General features: G+C 37.9%; 1 protein-coding gene across 2 annotated transcripts; it reads left to right on the forward strand.

The window, feature by feature from the left end:
• Window positions 1–625: 625 nt before the first annotated feature.
• On the forward strand, window positions 626–27888 carry LOC129726454 (DNA-binding protein D-ETS-6-like). 2 transcript variants are annotated; one of them, XM_055683164.1, is made up of 4 exons: window positions 626–1163; window positions 20688–20735; window positions 21122–21308; window positions 26942–27888. In XM_055683164.1, exons 1-4 carry the CDS (start codon window positions 794–796, stop codon window positions 27435–27437), a joined length of 1101 nt encoding a protein of 366 aa, XP_055539139.1. In that variant the 5' UTR covers window positions 626–793; the 3' UTR covers window positions 27438–27888. The 2 variants fall into 2 exon arrangements, with proteins under 2 accessions (XP_055539139.1, XP_055539140.1); XM_055683165.1 differs by lacking the exon at window positions 626–1163 and adding an exon at window positions 7643–7886.

The following is a 27888-nucleotide window of genomic DNA, read 5'->3' on the forward strand; positions in this document are numbered from 1 at the left end:
TCTCCAACTGTCGCTTAAATTGCTAGACAAGTTCCTGAGTGACCTTGATAACTCTTATTCAATCATCGGCTATAGTATAGACTGGTACGCACTATCGCCAAAACAAAATATCGCTTCACTGGAACCACGATGATTAATGCACTTGTACCTTGATCGATGCTCCGCTTTAAGCATCATCTATTTTCCACGAATTTGCTCGTTTTGGATGTTTCACCCCAGCAGCCGCGTCGAATGATTACACACACTCACGCTGGGATGGAGGAAGCGAAAAGTGATTTTACGCTTTTTTCCACGTGGTGGCTAGCGGCGTTGCTTTTATGAATGAATCACGACGAATTTATGAATGAAACCGAGCTGCGCTGTGTGAGATCCCAAACGGAACGGGTTCGGGTCGCGGTAAGCATCGATCGATTGGGACTAGTTTCGCGCGAGTACCGCGTGCAGTGCTCTTCTCTTGTTCTCTCTTTTTCACTAGTGGCGGCTATTGGTTTGTTTTACCGCGATCTTACATTCTGCTCAACCCATTCTTTGCACTCTCGTCTCGCATCTGCATTAATCATCGGTCGATTTTTGTGAAATTCGCGGGATCCAGCAACTGACTCAGTTTAGTTCCATCAGTTGATACGTTCAGATCGTTTCCGAATGGTAGGCTTATTGGAACTTCAGGTGTGCAAAATGTGCGGGATTAATTTAACGGATTGTCTGAAGTGTGTGATAAGGATCTGTTAGATGTGTTCTAGGTTAGAGATCGGCGAAAGTAGCAAATGGAAATACCACCGAGACAGGCGAAAAGATGCACGATGAGGAGAATACACGTGAAACGATCGCGACTGGTAGTGATAAGCATGACTCATCCTCGGATGCCGGAGAAGAAGAAAGTGATAACGCGCTCATCTATGTACCAACCAACCCGCTGGAATGGACCGGCGAGCACGTCAGCTCCTGGGTCCGGTGGGTGTCGAAGAAATTTAACATTTTCCCTAACCTCGAGCCGGTGAGATTCCCCAACAACGGAACCGATCTGGTTCGGTTTACCAAAGCGGACTTCTGGGTGTGTGCCGGCAGCAAAGCCGGCGGTGATACGCTGGCGAAACATTTCGCACACTTGCTGCAGAGTGGAACCGGTATCGAGGACAAGCTGCTGGGAAACAATGTTGATCCAGGTAATCACTCAGCCTCAGCCACCTTCTTCCTCACTTTCGGCCGGTCAACGGCAATCAAATCTTCCGGTGGAAATCTTGATAAATGACCATATTCAACCCCAATCTGGGGTGGGCTGGGCTGTGCGTTCTGTGTGTGACGACGAGGATAGAAACTGAAGTGATTTTGGTACGCTTGGTCATTTCGACTTCCTTAGTGATAATCCTTTCGACATCGTTTTTCCGCTGTGAGTGAGGGAGCACAGTGAGAGAGAAGTGGATGTAATAAAATAAACGTTTCCTGATTGCAATCGGAAAATGAATTCAATTAAGGATAATAATAGCTTCCGCAGGGATTTCTTTCTTCGACAGGTTTATGTAGCCTCTGCTTGTTATAGATTTGGCCATATTTTGTTCTAATTTATGCAGAGAAAATTAGATAAATATTGTATGTGTTGCATTCGTTATATCTAGTAGGCCATTCCGTCAATGAATCAACAAACTGGAACTGAATGAAACTGAAATAAATGATATGGTTTTTGGGTATAGCAGTATTTTGTTGGACATTTATGTTATTTTCAATCTCTGCTGGAATTGAAATAAAACAAACAGGCGAGTCTTCTCTAACTCAACTTTTCTATCAGTAAAAATGTTTTGTATTTCACTCTACAAATATGATTTGTTCATGACAAAAATTTTTCAAAAATCCTGATTTTGGCCTTTCAAAATGTAAAGTTTAGAAGTTTTTGAACAGATTAGTCAAATATCTGATTAAAAACGCAGAGGAATTTTTTATGAATATCTATTTCTCAGATGTCGAAACATAATAATGATCTACCAAAAACAATCAGAGACGACGGATCAACGACAAAGTTTTATAAAAAATCAGGGAGGGATCTATCTGTCAAACATCGTGTAACCATCAACTTTGGCAACATGGCGTCTGTTTGTTTTGGTTTTTGTTCTTTTTGGTCATGAAATTGAAATATTATAAAATTGGGACGTTTTTAGTCAGAACTCGAGAAATCGCGGAAAACTTTTATAAATAATGCGCTGTGTAGTGAATTTTTCCCCCATTAATGTTTTTAGTTACAATCGTCATGGACCAACAAACGTCATGGACCAGAGTTGATCTGTGATAACTAGGGATACCATCCGTCCTGATTTAGCAGGACATGTCCTGATTTATTTTTTATATTTTAGCATTTGTCCTGATTTTTTGGAGATATTTATCTTTCTGGTGTGGCAATGAGCAGAATTTTTCAAAATTGCTCAATAAGTGTTTTAGATTCCAGGTCACAACGCTCACTGCGATCAAAATTTTTCATTGGTTGAATCTCACTAGAGTAATAAGACGAATCTCTCACGCGTTGACCGTTACCATTAAACATCTGGCATTTGTTAAGTTTATGTTGAAACAGTTTACGTGTGTTGAATTTTTAAAATATCTACTATTGCGTAATAATTCAAAGTGGTTTGATGGAAGTGGATTGTCAGAGATACACACAGATTTTTTACTAGGTATTTTTCTACACGGATTTTCGAATTAACGTTTTTTTATACGCGGATTTTTAAATCGAAGGATTTTCAAATTACGCGTTTTTATACGCGGATTTTTTGCCTTTCTCCTAGAAAGTTATAGCAATCACTGGAAAAACCAAAGGTATAAAAGTAATCCAAAGAGTTTTATTATTATTAAAAGGTGTTCTGATTTCTAACTTCGACCAGATGGTATCCCTAGAAATAACGCACACATATATGAAATGATACGTTTTATGATTATATGGAGTTTTTTTTCCTTCAGGTTAAGCTTTTTTTTTTAAACAAATTTATTAACATTCCCAGTTTATATCGAAAACATAGATTCCAAATAAAAATCGACATAAAAAAAGGAACCTTTGAAGAGATTATTTATGGAGAATAAATGATAGTAGGATGTGTCATCCTATCTAAAGCTTCGGGAATTCCTTCAGCTTCGTCACATAAAAAGCCTCAAGAAAATATAAGGAGAAAATGTTCGACTATCAACTGATCGTTTTAAATAATCAAAGAGCAATAACGACTATTATTAAAAAAAATATAAATACGGTTAAGTTTCATTCCACTAAAACGATTCCAAATTCACAAAAAGTTTAGAATTATCAGTAGATATGACTTTGCAACTCAAATTAAAACACCCTAAAATCGATGGAGGGGAGATTTCTATATGTATAACATGCTCATAATATGTACATAATAGACTTAAATAATCTGGATGAGAACGACTTTAGGACTTTAGTCTTAAAACTTAAAAAAAAGGTACCTAACTTTAAACGCTAATTTTCAAATACGTCACTTTTGAAACTATAAACTTCTATCCATACCAGTGTTGCACAAATCCGACGCTATAGAAAGAATGTTAGAGTGTACTGCGGTGGGCTGAAATTTTGACGTAAATGCCAGAATCACAAAATCGCTCCAGAAAGGATATAGGTATTATCTATAACTAAATATTACTTCTGCGAAATGACACTTTTTCTTTTAGTTTCTCAGTTAGGTATTTTCAATTATTTTTGAAAACGGCAACAAGCGTTTTGAAATGAACTACCTATACTATCGTAATACGTGAACAAATGAAATCTCAAAATTCGATGCTTATGTTAGGTTCCGGCCTCTGACAGTGTATTCTTTGCTTTTTAGTGACCGAGTACAGGGCGGACTCGATTATCCGGAACATGAAAAAAAAAATCATTCCGGATAATCGACTTTTCCGGAAAATCGAATCACAGAAAAAATGTTAAAATTTGCGATTAACGAACATAAAATAAATATTTACTTTTTATTTTGCTTGTATGATGCAGTGGCGTAACCAGAAATTATTTCTGAGGCGAAAAGGGGTGATTTCTTGAGAAGCATAAAAAATCAATTGGACATTGATTATTTTCACTTATTTCGAACATGTCCCAAACATGCCGGAAGTGACATGAATGGTAACAAATATGCCAGAAGGGATGGTAAAGGTAAAATTTCGGATAAAAAATTGTAAATGAACACCGTAAAAATAAAATTCCGGATAATCGAGTCTCCGGTTAATCAAGTCTCCGGATAAACGAGTCCGACCTGTAAACCATCTCAACAAAGACCACTAAAGAAAGTTTCTGTTTTTTTACGTAGAATTACGTCTTACAGTAACGAAAGAGGGGTGCAAATTGAAAAGCCGAAAACATCGTGAGCGTCACGAAAATTGTCTACTTTCAAATGCTTTAAACTCAGTCATTTTTCAACGGGTTCCCAGAATCGTGTATCCATTTTAGAATTCAGAATAGAAATGATGGTCAGCAATCGAGAATCAACTTCAGACGCCATTTTGAAATTCAAGATGGTGACTTTCACTTTCTTGGAAACAGTATAAATGAATAAATAACACTTAATATGGGTATTTCCGGAATCAAGAGGCCGTAAATAAATATTATAGTCTCTTTCGAAATACATGGTTGAAACTTCTTATCGTATAAAATACGATAAGAAGTATGAAGAAATGTAAATAAGCTCTCGATTGATTGCGTCCAAACTTGAGAGTTGCATGTTTTTAATGCAGAACATGTAAAAAATAATAAGAAAAGTTTAGAAAAACATATAGAAATTTGTGCTGAAATAGATTGATGGTTGGTGGTTGTTGTACTACTTTTGCAGCTGAAAACATGGAAATAAATCACTATAACAACATTGCAGCGCTTGCTCGGACGTGTCGCTTCCATCTACTACCATTCACCGCATAATGTTATCCAAACAGTTCATTCACGTTCACACATGTACTCCTTTTCTAAAGCCCAAAGCCAGCTGACAACCTCAAACACTATCGGCAAAAAGATACGACGATCGACAGTTTGTGGGAAACAACCCAACACGACTTCTCACGTTTGCTAGTGTGTGTATGGGAAATGCCACTTATATCTAGAACCAAACGAATGAAGAATGTACACAAACACACTGCGACATCTACTTTTACACCGTCAGTGCCACGGTAGGGAGGGCGCCGAATATTTTTGACGTGGAACTACTTTAACAGGGAACGATGTTCATTTTAGTTACCTTCAACTATATTTTAAGTCCTCGCAGTTTGTCTTAGTTTCGCAACACGACTGTGCGGAAAATAAATCTCATTTCCTGTTGATATCCAGTGGAGCCGGATCGAAAGGGCTTCCACAAACGCAAAAACAATCACGTATCGTGTCGTGTTGCGGTTTGGTAAGGGATTCCAGATGTATAGATTTTTCTGCAAAACGCAGATTTTTAGAGTCCGTCTACAGATTTTAATTAATTCGCAGATATTTGCAGATTTTCCATTGATTGTGCAAATTCTTGTTAGAGTCTTCTTACATTTGCGCAGACTTTCTCAAAATGTGTGCAGATTTTTGCAGACTTTTGCCTGCGCGGGCAAAATTTTTTCGAAGCATGAGCAGATTTTTTTCAAATTTCGAGCAGATTCTTCCGGTTTGTCGAGCAGTTGCAGACAATTTTCAAAATCATTTTGCATCTCTTTTTGGTAGGAAGACAATTGCCCCTGACACAAGTAAAAGAGATTTTTAAGGCTGTTCGCACTTGCGCGGATTCTCATATGCAATTGTCAATTTATGTGTGAAAACAAAAGCAAAAATATTTCCTTCCTTCACTTTCGCAAGCAAAAAGCAAACCAATATCAACAAAGTCGTCAGGGCCAATTAAATTATTCTTATGTCGGTTGGAAGCAGATGCCAAGAGTGCAACTGTTGCGTGTTGCATTTTGTCGCTGTGCGGCCAGGAGAAAATTCTATTCGTGTTGACTGGTGGTAGAGTTTAAAGTTCAAAAAAAGTTCTTTTGTGATGTCAAGCACTGACATACCTGAAGAGTTTGATTATAAATAATTTCCGTAGCCCCACATCTACCACGCCGTCAACACATCACAAATTAGAGTTTCGAAACAATATCTTATTGAATCCATTGAAATTGTTGCAAAAAAAAATGTTTAAGTTAATTTTTTTTTCAATAGTGTTTGAGTTAATTTTTTTTTTCAATAGTCACAAGACCCAAAAGAAAAAAAATAAATGGAAATTAGTTTTAAAAATTAAAAGACTTCGTTTGCACGACTCAAAATTTTTTTGATTTAACTTACAACACTAAAACTGTGTTATGAGAAAACTGTCGCGCAGTTTACTTTGCAATATTTTCCACAGTAAAAAGTTGAAAATGATTACAGTCCTGCATCGGACCATGAAATCCACAATAAAACAAACCAATTCGTACAAAGTGCAAGTTTAACCTTTAGGTAGTCCAAAAATAAACAATTTGTTTGCATTTTGCTCGCGTTAAGATTGTCATAAAATTACTATTTTCCACCTTCGATGCAGCTAGCGATAAAAATCTTGTCCTATTCCACGCTGGGACTCCCGGCTTGGGAAAATCCATCCCAGCTCATGTCACAGTAAATCCCGCTCCGACAAGCATGATACTATCCGCATATTAACACCCGACGGAGCATTCAAGGGTCACGAAATATAATAAATAAAATATGATCCTTGTACAATGAACTCCATCGAAGTGAACAATCATGCACCCGACGCTCGTCCGCATTCCTAGTGAGACAGACACCTCTCGAGAAGCAGTTTTTACAAGAAATTATGCTAATTTAAACAATAAACTCAGTACACACTAAGCCCCGACAGTTGACATTTATATCAATTTTCATCCGCTTCCTGCAGAGAGTGACTAGCGCGGAGGGGAAAACCGCCATTCGCACCGCAGGGGCCCCATCCGGCTCGGGTTCGTTGCGGCCCAAATCTTCGTCAAACGGAAGCAGGAAGGAAGTGTTTAGAAGTTGAAATCAAAGTGGGATTTCCTTTTGTTGGTTATTTTAGCTTTCCAGAAATAAGTTGATAAAAAACAGCTCTGACCTATGTCCAATATTGACTTTAACACGACTAATAAAAGCGAAACTGTACGCAAACCTGCCGTTCAATAATCGAAGGTAAAAATTCTAACCGAATGTGCAGGGTTCGCCAGAATGGCAAACTTAAATCCCACTGAATAAATTACCAATAGAGCAAACCGCAGGAGGCTACGGTTATTGAATTTTTATAAATTTGTCCTCGACGAGCGTCCGCTAAAACCGACACGGTAGGCGACGGCGTTGTAAAATTCCCTCATGGAAAAGAAATCGGATGCAGATTAGGATCATCGGTAATGGACGCGCCCCACTCCAGATGAAAACTTCTAGTGTGAAAGCGAAAGCGAGGAAAACTTTTCCCCTTTGGCAGGAAAAATCCGCTCCCGGTTGTGGCTGTTGACACAGGAATTAAGTGTGGATCATGCGCTTCCGCAACAAACAAACAAAACCATGAAATAACCGGCATCACCAGTAGCCCGTCAGCTCAGGCGGAACAGAGGACGGAGCCGACGGGGTGTGGGAATTCTTCCCAAAAACAGCGCACCGAAGATTCCCCAACATGCGGAAATGGTCAGTCCGTCAGTCACGCGGCGACATCGGTCGGGACAACGTCTTTCCGGAAGTTTCGCGTTCCCGAGCGTTCAAGAAATGAGTGCGACGAGTGTTGATTCAATGGGTATCGGGCTCGGGCCGGCTGCTGTGTGGAGATTTTCCGAGGATCTGCACGTCGCATCGCGCCGATTTGCATCCGTGCGGGTTTATCCCGGTAATCACTACAATCATCATCCGCATCATCTGCATTCGCATCATCATCACCGGTCGGCGTTGCCGTTGCTGTACGGAGGTAGCGCAACTACCGAGGGCAAGAGTGATTTGTATAATTAAAAGTCTAGCGGCCATCGGTGTGACTCATACGTGAACGATAGAATTCGCCTACTTGGGCGGCGAATTAAAAACAATTTTGCGGTCGGCTCCGAATATGATCGACCGTGGTCCTGAGCGCGTTCTTTGCGGCTTGAGTTGTTTTTTCGGCAACAAAACCACACCAACCGATCAGGGTGGTGAAGCATTCAAAACTAAGTCTTGATGGGCATAAAGGCGCCAAGCCAAATGTTTTGTCACAACGAGAGATATTCCGGGAACGATTGAATTCGTGTATAAATTATATCGTAATATGACGTGGCTTCCGCGAAATTCAACAGCTGCCTTTTCACACACCGTTACCATATTTATAGGCTTGTCTGTTGTGAAGAATAAAACGACGGTTAAAGTGGTTGTTCTGCGGTGGGAAAAAATCCAAAATGGCCATTTTGGATGGTTAAGTCGTTTTTACTTTACCCGCATTGAAATTGAATCATCACCAAATTAGGCGTATTCGTGTATGACTGGTCAATAAAGCTGACATCATTGGGAACTATCAGTACTTAAAAATAACATCATGTAGTGGTAAATTTAGTAACTAAAAATGTTGTGATTGAAAAAAATGTGGTGACAGTTGCAAAGCAAATGAACAAACATAACCAACTCAACAACTCAATTCTGCTTGCATACAAGTTTTATTTTAAAAATAGCCCAGCAATCGCTATACCAATTATTTAGATCCTCTTGATACAATCATTATTACCTTTCTAAATTTTTTTAGGTAATTTTTTTACAGACAACAAAGTTTCGAAATTTTGATCTAAGTTCAGTTAATCGCTACTTTGTTGGCCATAAATTGTAGCGTCACTAACAGAATAACTCCTATCAATAAAAGTGGATAAACGAAAAGTCCACCATTCGCTACCCGTAATCCATAAACAGCTATTGACTGCACACTTAGATAATATCACCGAGTACGGTAAAATGAATTACCGAGATTTCAACAGCTGAGATCTCGGTGAAAATCTCGGTAATACATCAAAATACCGAGATTCTGTAAAATCAACAATTCTCAAACTTTAACGAAATTCTTGGTAATATTTTACCGGAACTCGGAAATTTCAACTGTCGAATTATTACGAAAATTTCGGTAAAATTTACTGAAGTACGCATTTTGCGATTTCTCAGATAAATCCAGGAAATGATTAAAACGATAAATTATCCGTATAATTTTATTATTTATTTTGTCAAATGATTCAACTTATTACAGCATTGGTAGAAACAGGAGAGCTGTGTTGCTTCCTGGATTTAAAACAACAAAAATATTTTGTAAACTTGACGCTATTTTATACTTTATTAAGACTACATACTGTAAGATAAATGATTGAATAAAATAAAATTAAATTAAATCACTGCAACTTCCATCCTGCGAAGCGAGTAGTTAACCTACAAAATTGAGTAAGGAAAGAATTTTTTTTTTTTTAGCTTTTAGCTTTTAGTTTATTTGCAATAAACACAAACAAGATCTGTGAAATAATATTGTATACTCACTAAACATTTTAGGTTAATCTGAATATTACAGATTTTTCCGCGAACCTCTTCCTTTTACCTCTAAACCGAAACACGCGAAATTAACCGCGAAACCTCTTCCTTTTACCTCTAAACCGAAACACGAACCAAACTGATAGTGAAGCTTTCGTTATTTTGACAGTTCTATTTTTCGGGATCTCAGTAAGGCAGTTCTATTTTTAAGGAATCTCGGTTTTTTGGTTCAACGAGATTTCGGTTAAATGATGTCAAGCTTCCGAGATTCGGTATTTTAGTTTACTGAGCTCGGAAATTTGCTGTTTTACGGATTTTTTCGGCAAACAAATTTACGGTATTCCGGTAAACACATTCGGTTTCCGATTTCTCAGTAATTTTGTTACGGAACAACGGTAAACGAAAATGTTTTCAAGTAGTTCGGTATTTTACTTTACCGAGAAAACATTATGCAGTTAAGTGTGTGCGACAGCTCATGCAATTTTTTGAGAATTTATTTCATACTTAGGATAACTTCGATTCTGCTAGTTTGGACAGTTTAAAGCCAAAGTGAAAGTCAAAGTGAAAAAGTTATGTAGGTATTTGTTTGAAATCTGTTCGTAATTATAATAAACAGCATAAAATTAAGCATGCAGTCATACAAAAAAAGTAACTGGTGCACGGCATCGTCAATCAACAGTTTTCGTAACTATTTCATTTAACCGTTCTACTGTACGATTGACGTATTAAAAGCCAAATGTGACATTAGCAGTTTCACTAACCCACGCCAACAATCAAGAATAAACGAAATTGCCAAACCCCCAATAAACGAATTGATGTTAAAATTTGATCATTATTTCTGTTCAATTACTACTAGTATCATTCAAATCGGTCCAGTCGTTGTAGATAAAATTTACTGTCTAAAATGTGACAGTCTGGAAAAGTTTTTTTTTTTGCCTAAAACACGGTTATTCTTTATTTTATTCAGCTTATTACACACTTAGATTTCATTGCCGAGAACTCAACAGCTGATAAACTCAGCGAAATGTTCTACAAGTTCTCGGCAGAATTTTTAAGAACTTCGGCAAACGAAACGTCAATACTTGCTGGTTTACGGTAAATCGATATATTTGCTGAATGTTCGTCGAAATATATTGCTGGTATTCGTTAAAAACATCGCCGAGCTCAATCAGCTGTTGGGAAGTTTGCCGAGATAAATTAAGTATGTAGGCCAGCATCTGTTACGAAGAAAACTCCTCGAACTTTGAATAACTTTTATGAGTCATTAGCTGAGTAGCCGACTTTGCTTAGGATTCAATGTAAGCTTTTGTTGTTATGGTGGCTTAGAGGTTTCTGAGGATCAATCGGTTGAGCTCGAAAATTTATATTCTATATCACTATTGATTCTATAATTTTGAACCAGATCATTTTGGCAATCAAGGGTCAATCTTTCGTTTATCATCCTATTACAATTCTCTTATGTCAAGAAATAACTATGCCAAGTTTTGTAGAGACAGGTCTAGTTGTTGCGGAGTGATAATGGATCATACATACATTGATTACAAAAGTTTTTATCTTGTTCAGTTGATATTTAAAAAAAAAATTAAATTTAATGATAGTTTAGCTGCAGCAGCTTTTCCTAACGTATTCTGGACTCTCCGTAGAAGTAAAGTTGTCTTTTGTTCTTCCATGTTAAGTGGTATATTCAGGCGTTAACTAAACGTTTTTTATCCACCGTTTGCTGGGAAATTTACAATAACAGCCACTGACAACGTTATCTATCGGGGCAGCCTTTTCAAAAGCCACATTCAATAGTTCCAAGATATCGTACACTCCAAAAACTTATCCGGGAGATCGTCGCATGAAACTTTCGCAAGCATCCAAATAATATGCTTTGAATGGGCCCACTGGCGTAGCGTGCGGGGGGCGGAAGGGGTGGTCCGCCTAGAGGGTGACACCCATCAGGAGGATTTCGTGTCACTTTCAAAGGTGTGACATCCGTGAGATTAATTACACTGTGCTACAAATGAAAAAAAAAATGCAAGAACTTCTGAAGTGACCTAGTGTACGTCTTGTTGAGTGTAGACATATATGTTTCAAGAGTTCTATTTTTCGCCTTTCCAAAACAGCCAAAATATAAAAAATTGGTTGAAAAATAACTGAGTTAAACATAAAAATGTGAGCTAAGGTAAAAAACAGGGTTTTGACCATAACTTATAATTTTTGGGGCATTTAAAAAACTTCAAGTAAACGCGCAAGTTACATTTGACTAAAGCTACAACCCACACTAAGTCACCTCGAAAGTTTTTGCATTTTTCATCATCCGTGAAATAATTGCGCAATAGAAGCTAAAAATTAGTATATCAATTAGTATCAACCGATTTTCACAAAACTACTTTCAATTGATTCGGAATTGAATAAAGTTACAAAGTTATAGTATATGTGTGGTATGCTTCTCACAAAGATAGACGGAAAATTGACAAATAAATTGAAAAATTGCGTGAAAAAGTCTAAAAATTTAGATTTAAGCACAAATAACTCAACATGTTTTATGGACATTAGAACAAACCTGTATATATTTTGAAAGCTCTATTTGTCCTCTTTCTGAAACTCCTTTAATATTGAAAATCGGTTGATAAATGACTGAGTTAAAAAATATTATCTGCGCTGTAGTCCAAAAAATCGTATTTTGACCATAACTTCAGATTTTGGGGGTGTTTGGAAAATTTCTAGTATGAGCGAATGTTACACTCAACAAGACCTACAACCTACAATAGGTCACTTCAGAAGTTCTAGATCGCTGTAGCACAGTGTTATCAATTAAGTGGAGGTCTAGGTGAAACCGTCGAAAATTATATAAATTTGCTTCTAAAAGTATAATCTCAATCTCAATTTTTTTAAAAATGGGTAGATTTAGTGCAATTGAAAACGGACGTGCTAGTTCTCACAATTCTTGATAACAATATAATTTAACTTCAACCTGGTGGGAGTGGCACCCAGGGGAAAAGGGGTGACACCCAAATTTTCCGCTCCGAGTGTCACCCGGTTACGCTACGCCACTGATGGGCCCATAAAGGCCACATCAAGTGGCTGTGGTTTATGGCTGGTTTATGGTGTGCGAGCCATGACCATCGACTATCAGCAGAACCGATCACATTCCGTGAGTTTGACTACACCAAAGAAATGATTGAACCAATACAGAAACATCTCACAGTTCATGTAGCCAAACGGATTACAGTTATACCTGGTCCCGTTTCGAGCTTCCTATTTCAACGGATTGTGCATTAGGGTTTGCAATATTTCGGGGAATTGGTTTCCCGGGAAACGGGAATGAAAAATCTCATTTCTCGGGAATTCTCTGGATCCGGGAATGGAAAAAATAGCTTAGCAAAAATCAAATAAAGTTTATTAGTAAGAAGAATCAAAAAATCGTTTACAATCAATTTGTATGAAAACAATTTCCCGGTAAGCCCAAATAATGTAATTTCCTTCTGAAAAACTTTGCTGAAGTCCGCTGAATCACCGCTGGTGTTTGATTTCTAGAATACTTCTAAATCACCGATTCCAGCTCTTGCTACATTCCATTAGAAACTGGAGTGTCCAATAAATTTTAGTTTGTCAAAGAGTAAGTTGAGTGTTGGGCAGGCATTAAACGAGGCAAATATTCGCTACATTTGGTACGGAATTTTTAGACAAAATATTTCTTCGGACTAATAAGTATGCTATATTATTCACTATAGCAAAAATTTGCTCAAAACTTTGTTTGCTTAAACGGTATCGAAATCCGAAATCGTTATCAAATATATTTGCTATGACATTACACGATACGAATTATTTTCAAAAAACAAACAAACGAAACAAATCTAGTTTTCAATGATAGGGGTACTGAGGGTAAGCCCGGCCCCATAAGGAAAATAATTCGTTAGAAGGACCTGATGGCAAATATTGTTATGGTTTCTTCATAGAATCATTGCCTGGATTGTTTTCAACAAGATATGGAGACTGTTAGTACAGTGCTTTTTAGCTTTTATCAACAGTCGTTTTTATCACTACTCGCCAAATTCACGCTCGATTTTCTCACGGTTTTTTTTTCGTTTTTATCACGTTTTTTTTTAAAACTTTAAATCAAGAATAATGTACTTCCAGTTGTAGAAAATGCATTCGAAACATCATTTTACCTGTGCCTTGTGTCCTTGCATGTGTATAGTTTTATAAACTCAATTTATTTGATCAATTTTCTGAGGCAACCAAGTGTCATATCTGTTACAAATAATTTGTGTCACAATTCTGAGAAAAATGAACCGTGAAATACGTATTTCATTGATTTTGAAGCAAAAATTACGTATTATTAGAGCGGTTGAGAAAAAGATCTGTTAACAACTTAAAAATTACTACAGTTCGGTTCTCATAGAGCGTGGTTTTAAAAATTATAAAATCAGCGGTTCCACAATTTCACATAAACAAGCATTAGACTCTGCTAGCTATGCTAAAGAATGGGCAGTACAAATCATATTGATACTGCATGTATAATAGCCGGGAGAAAGTCCGCGAAAATGTAATGGAGAAAAATATCATAAACTAACCTTTTTTTGTTTATTCATTTTTATCTTGAACTTCAACCATTCAACCATTCTTCAACCATGAAAGTGCATCATTTTACTCAAAATATCATAAATTTCAATTCAATCCAACGCAAAAAAATAAATTTTTATCATTTCGCTAAACTCACGGTTTCGCCAAATTCACGGTTAATTTTATTTTTGACCGTGATAAAATCGAAAAAGCACTCTATATTAAGATTTACTGCACAATTGTATGGGAAACTCTATATAATCTTGCGAAATTTTTCGAGGAAGTCGGGAATCCCGGGATCCCGGGAATCAGTATTTCTTTTCCTTGGCGACATGTCAGTCCCGGAAATACCAATACTGGAGAGCTTCCAGCTTTTTGACGTAGAACTACGTCTCTCAGGAAGTTCGGCTACATAGGGATGTAAAATGAAAATCTAAAACCGGAAGAAGAGATAAATATGTCCAATTTCAAATGCTAATAAATCGGTTAGTTTTCGATGGATTTCCTTTGTTTTCGTAGCAATAGATTGGAAAATCTTCTAAGATTCTTTTCAAATGAAGAAAATTGTTATTTTATTATTCAAACTTTTGTACTATTGAAAATTGTCAAACCTTGTCAAAACAAAAAATTCGACCTTTGCTTGGTCGTTATATGACCGCTTTCCAAGCACGGTCGACAGCATTATAGACATAGTAACTCAGTCCTTTTCAGGATGAAATAAATACCTATTTGAAGAGTTATTATTTTCTCTCAAATTAATTTACACCTTCAAATTTGGACCAGTTATAGATTTGATTTCATCTCCGTGTCTCAGAACGTACTGAATTATTTTCTCCGAACAGCATTTTTTATCTGCATGAACATTAGGTGATGATCAAACCTTAAAAATTATCAAGCCTAATATGATGAACAACTATTTTTTTTTTCTTCATCTATAATTTATTTGACACGGCACAAATACAATTTAATGTTTAACGGCGCCAATTATATCTGGTAGCTTACTTTCTAAAGTATCTTAATAACTAAAAGCAAATTTTTTATCCTCGCTGCCGACTACGAGCTGAAACTAAATCTAACTTGAAGCTAGAATGTTTTGCATTAAAAGCACTGATTTGTTGTTTGATGGTTTTCCATCGCCATAGGTAAGCAGCATATTGAATATGTTCCGCTGCTGGGCTAAGATATTACGGACTGGCATATTGGGTTGTCTCCCTCGGGACCTGAGAGTATCGTGCGGGTCTAGTTGCTGTTTCCAAATCCGGGGTCTTAACGTGTTCTTGTCGTTTGGTTGGATGTAGGCGGAAGGGAATAGGATTAAACTGGGGCGTGGATGGATTTCAGGAAAACGTATATAAGGGACATGTAGGATAGGTCACGGCTCGCCAAGACATCACGAACAGGAACAGCCGGCTGCCTACTTTCGGCCTGCAGGGAAGCTATTAATTTAGACCTGGCGTCACGGTGTACAGGGCATGACCAAACCACATGCTCTATGTCGTGATAACCCTCACCACAGGCACAGATACCACTTTCCCCGAGCCCAACACGACGGAGATGCGCGTCAAATCTATAGTGATTGGACATAAGCCGGGACATCACGCAAATGAAATCCCGACCTACATCCAACCCCTTGAACCACGGGTTCGTCGATACTTTGGGGATTATGGAACCTTCCCAATTCCCCTCTGGTCCAAGCATTTTGCCAACTGATGATCGTATTCTGACGTACAAGTGCGAAAAATTCATTAAAAGCAATTGGTCTTTCATAAATATCACCGTTTGTTGCGCCCACAAAGTCCGCTTTCTCATTGCCCGGTATCGAGCAGTGAGAAGGGACCCACGCTAAGGTAATCTGAAACGATTTTTCGAATAAAGCACTCAGATGTTCCCGTATTTTCCCCAGGAAATACGGAGAGTGCTTAACATCTTTCATCGATCGATCGATCGGATTCATGACGTGCTCATCGATGTCTCCCTCGACGTCTCGTTCACGAACCGACGCCAATATCCCCGTTTCTTTGCTTTAGCCAAGCTTTTAAGCTTGGTATCAAGCTCCGAATACCGTAAATAGTCGCCAGGTACACCTCCCTTCTGGTAGGCCAAAAACGCGTCGGATCTTTGCGTGTAGACATCGGAGCACTCTTGGTCCCACCACGGAGGTTTCGGGATACGTGTCATTTCGCCGTTGTTTAAAATAGTCATGTCGAAGTCATCGCAAAGGTTATAGATTAAAGAGGAGCGGTTATCATTGTAAGGGGAACCCCAAGCCACGGCATGAGAGTTGAAGTCTCCCAAAATCAAACGTGGCGAGGGAAGAAGTTCTATTAAATCAAAGAGCAGCCGTTGCCCAACCTGTGCTCTGGGAGGAATATATATTGAGGCAATACAAAGCTCTTTACCTTGTATTGTCATTTGACATGCGACAACTTCGATGCCCGGAATCGAGGGGAGGTTAATACGATAGAAAGAATAGCACTTTTTAATCCCTAAAAGTACTCCTCCATATGGGGTGTCTCGATCAAGGCGAATAATATTAAAATCATGGAAGTTGAGATCAATATTTGAAGTAAGCCAAGTTTCACAAAGGGAAAATGCATCGCATTTGTTTTTATTTATCAAAACTTTAAACGAATCAATTTTTGGTAAAATACTTCTACAATTCCACTGTAAGACAGAGATAGAATCCTTCATATACGCAGTTGAATTAGGCATCGAAGGATACAATCGCTGCAAGGAGGGGCCATTGGGCAGTCAACTGCTTCAAAAATGATCTAACTGTTGGGAGAAATGCTGTAAGAAAAATTTTAATTGGATCGGGTACATTGAAAGTTTCAAAAATCCTGTCCACAATGTCAGAAAATTTCACTAATCCAGAGTTTGTTTCATCAACTGGATGTGCAAAAGGAACAACTGGGGTTTTATATGTTCCTGGCAGTGCTGGGAACTTCTTCTGGGACTTTAAATTTGCAAGCCCAGGAGGAGTTTGCTTCGGTTTTTCCGCAGCACTGTTTGGTTTGCTTGTAACTTTCATTTCACTTTGAGAAATCTTAGGACCTTTTCTGGGAAGTTTAAGAGAGGAAATATTTTTCCTCTTTCTAGACTCCCCAGGATTGGCGTAAGATGTTCCCGCTGGTGAATCGTCAGAATCAGTTTCATCAGAGGACAACAGATCATAAGGGTTTGATGTAATGGGAGAAGTTGTAACGGTCTTCTTCAGCATCTCAGCGTAAGAACGCTTCGAACGCTCTTTGAGAGACCTCTTTATTTTATTCCTGCGCTGCATGTACACCGCACATGTCGAGAGCTCATGCTGACTCTCCCCACAGTGAATGCATTTTTCAGCATTTTTACTGCAGGAATCATCCGCATGATTCTCCCCACACTTGCCACAACGTGCCTTATTGCAGCAGAAGGCGGCGGTGTGGCCTAACTGCTTACAATTCAGGCAGTTCATGACGCGAGGCACATATAATCGCACAGGGAGACGAACCCGGTGGATCGAGACGTGGCTTGGTAGCGCTGACCCGGCGAACGTAACTCGAAACGAGTCTGACGGGGTGTATACTGTTTTGCCACCGATGATCGATGCTGACCACAATTGCTTGCAGTCGAGCACCTTTACATCGGGACAGGTTTTGTTTTTAAAGCACCCTTTGGCACTTGTCAGTATACACTTACTTCTCCCTTCCAGTAAGGTTGGTTGTCCGATCGTTCGAAGTTGCAACCGTTACAGCCAGCAGCACCAATACAGCAGCACCAAACAGCCACCAGCAGCAAGCCAGGTGTGAGATCACTCCACACAGCGATACAACTCACTGTCAACTGATGGCTTCTTCTTTTTCCTCTTTTGTGTCTCGTCCACTGCTGTACCACAATTTAGCCAGCAGCCAAATCGGCTTACGCACCAGCTGGTAGTCACGATGCGAAACAGTTGCACAAAGGCGTGACCTTGAACCCGGATTTATTTCACTCGACCAGGCAAACAATGCCAACACTTGTTCACACGTCTTTTGTTTTATATTCTATCGGAGCGATCACCGATCACACGTCCGATACTGATGCGTGTTCGGCACAGAATGAACTATATTATTGAAAATGATCAATCCTTGTTGAAACGCGAATCGATTGATCTGATTGGCCGTTATATGATTGCTTCCCCAAGCACGGTTGACGGAATTATAGACCTAGTAATTTGAAATGTACTATTTGGCCTATATAAGAACCTGTTTCAGCCGAAACCGCTCATATTAGTTCTAGACAGCGACAACAGCAGTTATTACTTAACAGCAGCAGCTGTGGCAGCGGATAGCATGAGCAGCAGCAGTGGTATCAGCAGCGATATTGGGGCCAGCTAGTGCAGCGGCACTTCCTCTAGTAAAAGCTGCCTTTGTGCAGTAGCGTGCAGCATCAGTAGTAGGTACATTAGCCGGCACTTCCTCTAATGGAAAGTTGCCGTATTCTGACAGCACACACACATTTTGGAATGCTAGTTTTTAAAGTATATGGGCCGTCAAATTTTCAGTGTGAAAACAGCTTTCAGCTGCGCTATCAGAAAAATGCCTCAATCTCCTCTGTTGGGGTAGCACACAGATGCGATTAACATTATATTCGATATGAATTGAACAACAGTCCTTATAAGGACAAAAACAAATTATTGAAGATTCAGTATTTTCTCGTTTTGCGCTGAAATTAAAACTAAAATTTTATTTTAATCTGCATACACTGTTGAAACTTCTTTGCGTTGTATAGTGATTGTTTTATTCCTGTTCAGTGATGTATGTGCAAACTAAAATTTGGTAGCACTTCAACTCCTCTTTCGCACAAAATTTTAAACATATTCAATACAAGTAATGCAACAAACAACCTTATGTAGTTCTACGTCAACCTAGCGGTCGGGGCTTTGCATACAACCCTTGTGATTTTTTTTCAATTTTACCAAACTTTCTAGAAATTGGAAGGCTCCATCTTGGATTTGTAAATGATGTCACACATTGGTCTCTGGACGTCATCCTGTTTCAAAAAAATCATATTGGGGAGTATATAATCAATTTTCACAGATTTCCCGAAACTGGAAATAGTCATATCGAATTTCAAATGTCGTCACACCTCGATTTCCGACCATTTAAGTTTAGGAAATACTAATATAAAAAGGTTTTTGGACAGTTTTCTCGATTTTACCCAGCTCTTCACCATCTTAAATCAAAACATGGTTTCAAACATCATGTTCCGGTCTCTGGACATTAACTTTGGACCTTTAATCATGGCCGAGGACCTGAAAATCGTCGGATTCATTCGAACAGTTTTTATAATGCACTAAATATCATGACTTACTTGTTGATCAAGCCCTCTCCCCCTTATTCTTGATGGGTTACTCCAGTGAATTGAGATTGGATGAATATTTTTTGTCCACCTCCAATGTCAAGTTTAGTAAAAATTAGTTCAGGCATTCAAAAGTTATGTTGGAACATAGATAGGTACAATTCTTGACTTTAACATAAATAGATTTTTCATTTATGTAAATCAAAACTGTAAGTAGTCTACCCTGATGCGTTCAAATCGAGTTGCGCAATGCCACCCCTAGTTCAAAAAAAAAAAAAAACAATATGTGCGAGTTTCCGAACGTTTTCTACTACTTTATACAGCTCCTAGAAACCGGGAGTCGTCATCTTCGATTTGAAAATGACGTTAAATATCATGTATCGATCTACGGAAATCAACTTCCGGCCTCATCGAATTCAAGAGAGATGTGGAATTCGAAGTTTTTACGAAAAATCCATAATTGCATTTGAGTAGTTGTATTGGAAAATTGCAGCCTTTTGATCGCTTGGTGAATCAGATTTCAGTTGAAGTCCTTGGTTATATGTAGTTCAGAAATCCCATAAATATCACATTACAGGCCTGGGTATCCGATATTCGAGGAGTAATCCAGCCCGTTCTATCCAAAAGTTTCAGAAGTCTTCAGAAAACCTAAATTTTTAATAGTTGTGTACTGTGTAGGGCTTGTATTCTGAAATTTTAACGTTTGAAAATTATAAAACTACAACGACGAAGGATGAGAAGCAGGGATGCCAGAGATGCAGGGGCCAGCGAAACTATTTTCAACCCGCTCTGGGAACAGCATGAGTCCAAAACGTAACCGAAAAACAGCAATCAATTTGGACGATTTGTCTTCAAATCCTAAATGCGTAGGATTTGCCGAGACTTCAGCTCAGAAATTTAGCGAAGTATTTGAAAAGTTTTCGTAATTTTTGAGAATTTCACTAATAGAGATTTTGAATTTTGAATATTTTATCGATATATTTTGCTGACATTGTCACAAAGATCACTTCGTTCGGCTGTTTTATGGAAATATTTTTTTCGTTCAAAGTAAAAAAAACAAACCAGCTTTGTTCGGGTAATTACTACATTATGTTAGTTAAAGTATCAATACTTTCTTGAAAAAAATGTATCAATACATTACATTTTATTTGTCGCAAGCAGGCTAGTCTCGAAGTTCTTAAATGTTTCATAAAACTTCAATTCCAATCCTGAAATATTTAATATCTAGATAGAGGTTCCAATGATTTCAAAAATCGCGTGATTGTTTCTAAGTTATCTCAAGAGTTTTGAAAACTTTCTATGGAATAGAAATATGTTTTAATATACTCAAACCAAAAATTTTTTTTCATTCACTTTTTTTTATTCCTTTCAGAACCATATCAATTGTTGAATGCGGCCTCTCATCGATTGGTGGCTCAAGGTTAGTTAAAATGGAGAATTTCATATTTAACCACATTGCTGATTTGTACAATCTCAAACCTTGCTTAGTGATGCTTAAAAGCTTCTTTTCCTATGGAGAAGATGGAATGCTTGCGATTCGATTCGACACGCTAAGGTGCCTACCAAGATTTCGAAACAACAAATTTCCCTCATCAACGAGGTGGCAAATTTTCTAAATCTACCCTTTCCATTCGTTACCAAGCACACACACTTCCATCCATCCGCACCGAGTGCATAATCTCTCGCCAGCAGGTTATCTGTTCCCTTCTGTGCCCAACACGTTCTCTGTGTATCCCTCTCTCGCTCTCTCCATCGGTTGTGCGTCCGCTTGTCAGTTTCTTGTTCTTATTGCTGTTCATTTTATAGGTGGGCAGATCCAACTGTGGCAGTTTCTCCTCGAACTGCTTGCTGATTCGTCCAACGAGCGTTTCATCCACTGGGAAGGAACCAATGGCGAGTTCAAGCTGATCGATCCGGATGAGGTGGCCCGCCGGTGGGGTGAGCGGAAAGCGAAACCAAACATGAACTACGACAAGCTGAGTCGGGCACTGAGGTGAGCGGAACAACAAAACAAAACGCTTTTTTTTCTTTCCCGGAAACGAGTTTGCAAACGAACTGATCGGTTTTATTATTAACAGTCAATCAAAATTTCGCAACTAAAGTGCGGGGTATACCTAATTGTCTAACGATTTGTTTGAACTTATCCGCTGGCCACCCACTGTGAAATAGGGATATATTTCAATTGGTAATCTTTTTATTTTTGCGGTTCTTGGTCAAAAAATGAATGGATTCCAAAGTAGGTATAGATTTCTTATAAATAAACGGAAAATTATTGACGCTGCTGCGATTGTGAGTAATGTTACCTATTTGTATTATGTTTTTAAATGAAAAAGTAGATATTTCAAAAACCAATTTAACCAAACGCATTATTTCTAAGACCTTAATTTTTTAATTAGGAAAATAACAGAAGGTTTATGTCATCGAAAATTCCATGAACGATTGAGCTGAAATTTTGCATGGAGGCTTTTTTCGAGAAGACGAAACTGTTGAACACAGACATTCATTTTACACTACCTGTATGAGTAACTTACTTAGAGACATAGTTCTATGTCGAAAGAAATTTATCAAAGAAGTATTTGTTCAAGGACTGATAACATAAAAAAAAACTTATAAAAGTGAGAAAATTCGCAATTGTTATCACGACAGTCATATTTTGAAAAAACACTATTTTGAGATAACTGGGTTAAAGGTAAGGTTGACGTAGAACTACATAATGTTGTTTGTTACATTATTCGTATTGGATATGCTTAAAATTTTGTACAAAAGAGGAGTTTAAGTGATACCGAATATCAGTTTGCACATGCATCACTGAACAGGAATGGAAAAAACACTATACAACGCAAACAAGTTTCAATAGTCAGAGTGTATGCAGATTAAAATAAAAAGAAAATTATAATTGAATAAAAAGTAAAAAAAAAACTTTAAATTCTCGTGAAAAACGAGAAAATATCAAATCGTCAATAATTTGTTTGTTATCTTTATAAAGACAATTGTTGTTCAATTTCATGTCGGATATAATGTTGATCGCATCTGTGTGCTACCCCGACAGAGAAGATCTAGGCATTTTTCTGATAACACAGTTGAAAGCTGTTTTCACACTGAAGATTTGATGGCCCATATATTTTAAATGCCAGCATCCTAGAACGTTAGTGTGTTGTCAAAATACGGCAACCTTTCATTAGAGGAAGTGCCAAATAATGTAAATATACCTACTACTAATGCTGCCCGCTACTGCACAAAGGCAGCTTTTTACTAGAGGAAGTGCTGCTACACCAGCAGGCCTTGCCCTTATCACTGCTGCTGCTATCCGCTGCCACTGCTAAGTAAGGATTGTTGTAGTCGCTGCCTAGGAGTAATATGAGCAGTTTCGGCTGGGACAGGCTCTTATATAGGCCAAATAGTTTATTTCAAATTACTAGGTCTATAATTCTGTCGACCGTGCTTGGGAAGCAATCATATAACAACCAATCAAAGATCGAATTTTTCGTTTTGACAAGGCTTGAAAATGTTCAATAGTACAATAGTTCGAAAAATAAAATTAAAATTTTCTGCATTTGGGAGGAATCTGTTAAGATTTTCCAATCGATTACTGCAAAAACAAAGGAAATCCATCGAAAAATAATCGATTTACTAGAATTTGAAATTGGACAAATTTTTCACTTTTCCCGGTTTTAGATTTTCATTTTACATCCCTATGTAACCGAGTGTGTAGCCGAACTTTCTGAGAGACGTAGTTCTATGTGAAAAACTGCTTGAAATGTGTTAAATGATAGTTCGCCCATGTACGGTATACCAGCTACTTCAATTACATAGTTTTGTGGTGCCACAAAGTGCCATTGTGTTTCACAATAGTAACAACACGGGCAAATTTCTCTATGCCACGAACAAAACCGAGCTTACGTATGGTTCACAATTTTCCTACAATTATATTCACTTAAATACGCAAGCAATTACAAGCTATTAATAAAATAAAATTTAAAACATATGTATCAGTGTTGTTATGTCACCGTTTGTGGCAGAACACTCAAAATAAATTCTGAATGAATATTAGTAAAAAATTAATTTATAACAAAACAACCCCTCCCCATTAAAAAATGGTCTTGTAATGAAGAAGGTAAAATTTCTGCATGTTACCTTTCATATGTGACTACTGAAAGTTATACATCCCCTTCCCATTGGAAAAATGGTCTTGTAATGAAAATGAAGGTAGAATTTCTGCACGCTACCTTTCATACGTGACTACTGAAAGTTATGTTTTCGGTGGGTGTGGCGTGTGGCACGTGAACGAGCAGAACAACAACAACAAATCGTTTCCAATGTCAAATCGGGTGTAGACTTTAGGGTCGATTGTGCTAGGGAAGAAGTCATCATCTCAATTAATCGTTTGCTCGAATTTCGAATTTAAACGTAGAAGAATTTCTGATCGATTGATGCCAAAAACTAGTGAATCTGATGAGAAAAAACTTAAATGACTTCGAAGACAAGCCAAAATTATTTCGGCAGTAACTACCAACGATTCAGTTTTTTAATTCCAAAAACAAGTGGGTGTGTTGAATATTTCTGAGTGACTCTGAAAAAACTTTATCAGAGAGAGACAAAAGTATTGATATTTGTATTTTTTGCCATTCTCCTAGAAAGGTATAGCAATAACTTGCAAAACCGAAAGTATAAAAGTGCTCCAAAGGGCCGAATGACATATATCACTCGACTCAGCTCGACGAGCTGAGCATTTTCTGTATATGTGTGTAGGTGTGTGTTTGTGTGTGTGTGTGTGTGTGTATGTGCAGATTTTTATTCTCACTCACTATTCTCAGAGATGGCTGGACCGATTTTCATGAAATTAATTGCAAATAAAACGTTTTGTTGTCCCATAAGACACTATTGAGTTTTATTGTAATCGGATTTTTTGTTTAGAGGTTATGTATCAAAATGTAAAAATCATGAAACATCATTATCTCGAAAACAACACAACCGATTTGAACAAAATTAATTTCAAATGAACGGGCTACCTCAAAAATCCTTAACTTTTGAATTTTACAAAGATCGATCTTGTGGTTCAAAAGTTATGAAAAGAAACGTGTTCTGAAGACTGTTTAATCTCACTCATATTTCTCAGAGATGGCTGAAACGATTTTCATAAAATCAGTGTCAAATGGAAGGTCTAGTTGCCCCATAAGACCCTATTGATTTGTTTTGCAATCGGACTATTACTTTGCCTGTTATGTTCAAAAATGTGAAATCCAGCTATGAAAAGGAACATATTCCGAAGACTACCTAGACTAACTCACTTTTCTCAGAGATGGCTGACCTGATTTCCACAAAATTAGTGTCAATTAATAAGTCTAGCTGCCTCATAACACCCTATTGAATTTTACTGTAATCGGACTGTAACTTCGTCTGTACCGAAATGTGAAAATCACGAAACTTCATTATCTCAGGAACTACACAACCGATTTGATCAATATTATTATCAGATGAGCGGGTTAGTTAAGGGTTAACTGATGAATTATGGTTGAACACGTGGTTTCAAAGTTTGGCTGCCCTGTACGTTCCCGTTTCATTTGATTATTATCGAACTTAAGCAACTGTCATGTATTAAATTGTTAATAAAACAACCAAAGTCTATTATCTTAAAGATTACATTACTTATTTGATCATAACTAGTGTCATACGAACGAGTCATCTCTCAAACTTACAAATAACAAACTTCATAACAATTTGATATGTGGCTCAAAAGTTATGGAAAGAAAAGAAATTCAATGACTATTTAAAACTATACCTGCTTTGATCGATATATGTGCCCTCAACATAATTTAAATGTGGTGTCGTACTATGTGTGCGTTACAAACTCATTGATTCCTTGCGATGTGTTTACAGTCTGCAAATGAACAATGAATCGGCCATAGGATATGATTAAAGTCAAATAACAAATCGTTTGAAATGTATTGTTTTCTCGAAATGGCAACATCCACGACTTTTGGCTTCTCTTCTGTACATCGCCCTAATTCTGAATATATTCATATTGGGTGGTGTTCGGACATTTTCATCAGATTTTCTGGCATCAATCTGACACCGGAAATACCCATATTAGGAGGTATTTAGTTATTCAAGTTGTTTTCCAAAAACTGGAAGTGGTCGTCTTTAAATTCAAAATGGTGTCCAGGGTCAAAATTTGGTTTCTATGCATCGTCTCGATTACGTAAATATCCATATTGAGTATTATTCGGTCATTTTCGACTGTTTCCTAGAAGTTGCCATTTAGCAAATCAAAATGATGCCTGAGGTCAATTGTTAACTCATTGCATCATTCTGGTTTCAGAGGAACTCATTCTGGATGGTATTTGGTTATTTTAGGCTGTTTTTCACAAATCGGAAGTCGCTATTTTGGATTCCATAATAGCATTTGGAGACATCTTCTGGATTTTGAACGTCATACTGATTAAAGAAAAACTCATATTGGGTGGTATTTAGTAATTTTCAGCTGTTTTCAGAAACCGGAAGTCGCCATCTTAGAAGTCAAAATGCTATCTGTGGTCGATTTTAGCTCCTGTGTATTATTCTAGATCCGGAAATTATTATATTGGGTGGAAATCGGCCATTTTTGGCTGTTTTCCAGAAACCGGAAGTAGCCATCTTACAATCCAAAATGTTGCCCGAGGTCGATTATGGAACATATTTGTTACCACTAAAACCTGCCAAATATGGTTCCATTTAGTTGGTTAGCTCTCGAGATGTACAGAAATTTGTGTTTTATTTGTATGGGACCCCTCTCTTCCAGAAGAGGGAGGGGTCTCAAACTATCATAGGAACCTTTATCGGCACCAAAAACCCTTACATACAAATTTTCACGTCGATTGGTTCGGTAGCTTTCGAGCCTATATGGATCAGACAGACAAACAGATAGACCGGACTGCATTTTTATATGTATAGATTACAACATCAATATTTTAGAACCTAAAGAGTGAATATACATTTATTGGATTGAAGCGTTCATGTAAATCTATTTTTACAAATAAAAGTTTGTATGAGAAAGGCTGGGTCTAACTGCTAGGTGGATTAATTTAGTTTTTTTTCTAAACCGTCTTCTGTGTTGGTTGAGTAATAAAGTTCACTGTTACTCATAGAGGGTAAAACCACCAAAGTGCGTTCATCTGCATTATTTAAACTGCAATTTAGTGCCAAATTTCGCATTATCGCAAATCGCAAATCACAAGTCATACCCGCTTTATGATTCACCACTTGTTACATAATAAAATAAATATTTCATATGTTTCCTTTCTTGATGATTTACAAGATTAACTCATCACTGACTATATTAGTACTGCCCGATATTCTTGTTATGTTGCACGATATCGGGCACTGGTTTATATCGGCATTTAGCCTGAGGTGCCACGCGCTTTTGGACCAGATGAATCAGAATGGTAAAAAAACTCGCTCTCGATCCCAAAGAGGAAGCTGCAAAAATGTGCGGAATGTGAAAGAAAGGTGATTCATCCCGATGTTATGCCACCGCAACATTTACGAGGTCGAGCCTCCGCGTTGCCATGGGAATTAACATACCTTGTTGTCCGTTACCGTTTCACCTTCGTTTTACTCATTCATTCTTTCTCTGTCTCTCTTCCGCAGGTACTATTACGACAAAAACATTATGACCAAGGTACACGGAAAACGATACGCGTATAAATTCGACTTCCACGGACTGATGGCGGCCTGTCAGGCTCAGGCTCAGCTCAACGAGCCGAGCACCAGCGGTATGATCTCACCTAGTTACGATAAATACTCATCGCACAGCGACCTGTACGGTAGCATCCGCTCGGCCGCCACCTATCCTCCCGAAAGCAGTCCGAAAAGTTTCGGAACCGCCGCCAGCCCGGGGTCGATCTCAACGGCATCCTCGTCCTCACCTACCTCGTTGACACCAGGGAGCGGAAAACCACCACCAGCAGTTCCCTATTGGCCACCGTATCCTTCCTACCCGCTTCCACCGGCGATACCTCACACAACAGAAATTCCTTCAGCTCACGTTCCTAATACCAGTGCGGTACCAACGACAGCAGCGACGCTGTCAATTTCAGCGCGATCAAGTGACGAATCGGCGTCCTACAAGTCGTACGGTCAGTAGGAGAGATTAGGCTATACCTGATAGACGCTAACAGTTGAACGTAAAGACGTAAAAATAACTATTCAGTCAATGATTGTTTTAAGTTCAAATCCCCAGTAAATTATATGATTAAGTAGGAGTCATACTCGTTCACGTTCTTCGTACTCATAATATTTGGCAGATGACTTCGTATCCAGATAACTTTTCAGAATTTTTATTAAAAATTTAGGCCCTTATTCGCACAAGTAAAAAAAAAAGATCCGATATTTTTAGGTCAACCTAGTTTAGAAGTTTATAATTACTTATCGATACAGTTCTCATATAGTGTATGAAAGCTTATTTATATTAGGTTGAAGTTGTGGAATATATTGTTTTTCTTGAACTACTGAAGTAAGATATACGTAAGAGGTACAATAATTGTAGTAGTTACACAAAAAATCAATCATGACGACTTAAGTAATTTCAAAGGCAT

This window comes from Wyeomyia smithii, chromosome 3 (genome assembly GCF_029784165.1).
Source record: "Wyeomyia smithii strain HCP4-BCI-WySm-NY-G18 chromosome 3, ASM2978416v1, whole genome shotgun sequence".
NCBI lineage: Eukaryota > Metazoa > Arthropoda > Insecta > Diptera > Culicidae > Wyeomyia > Wyeomyia smithii.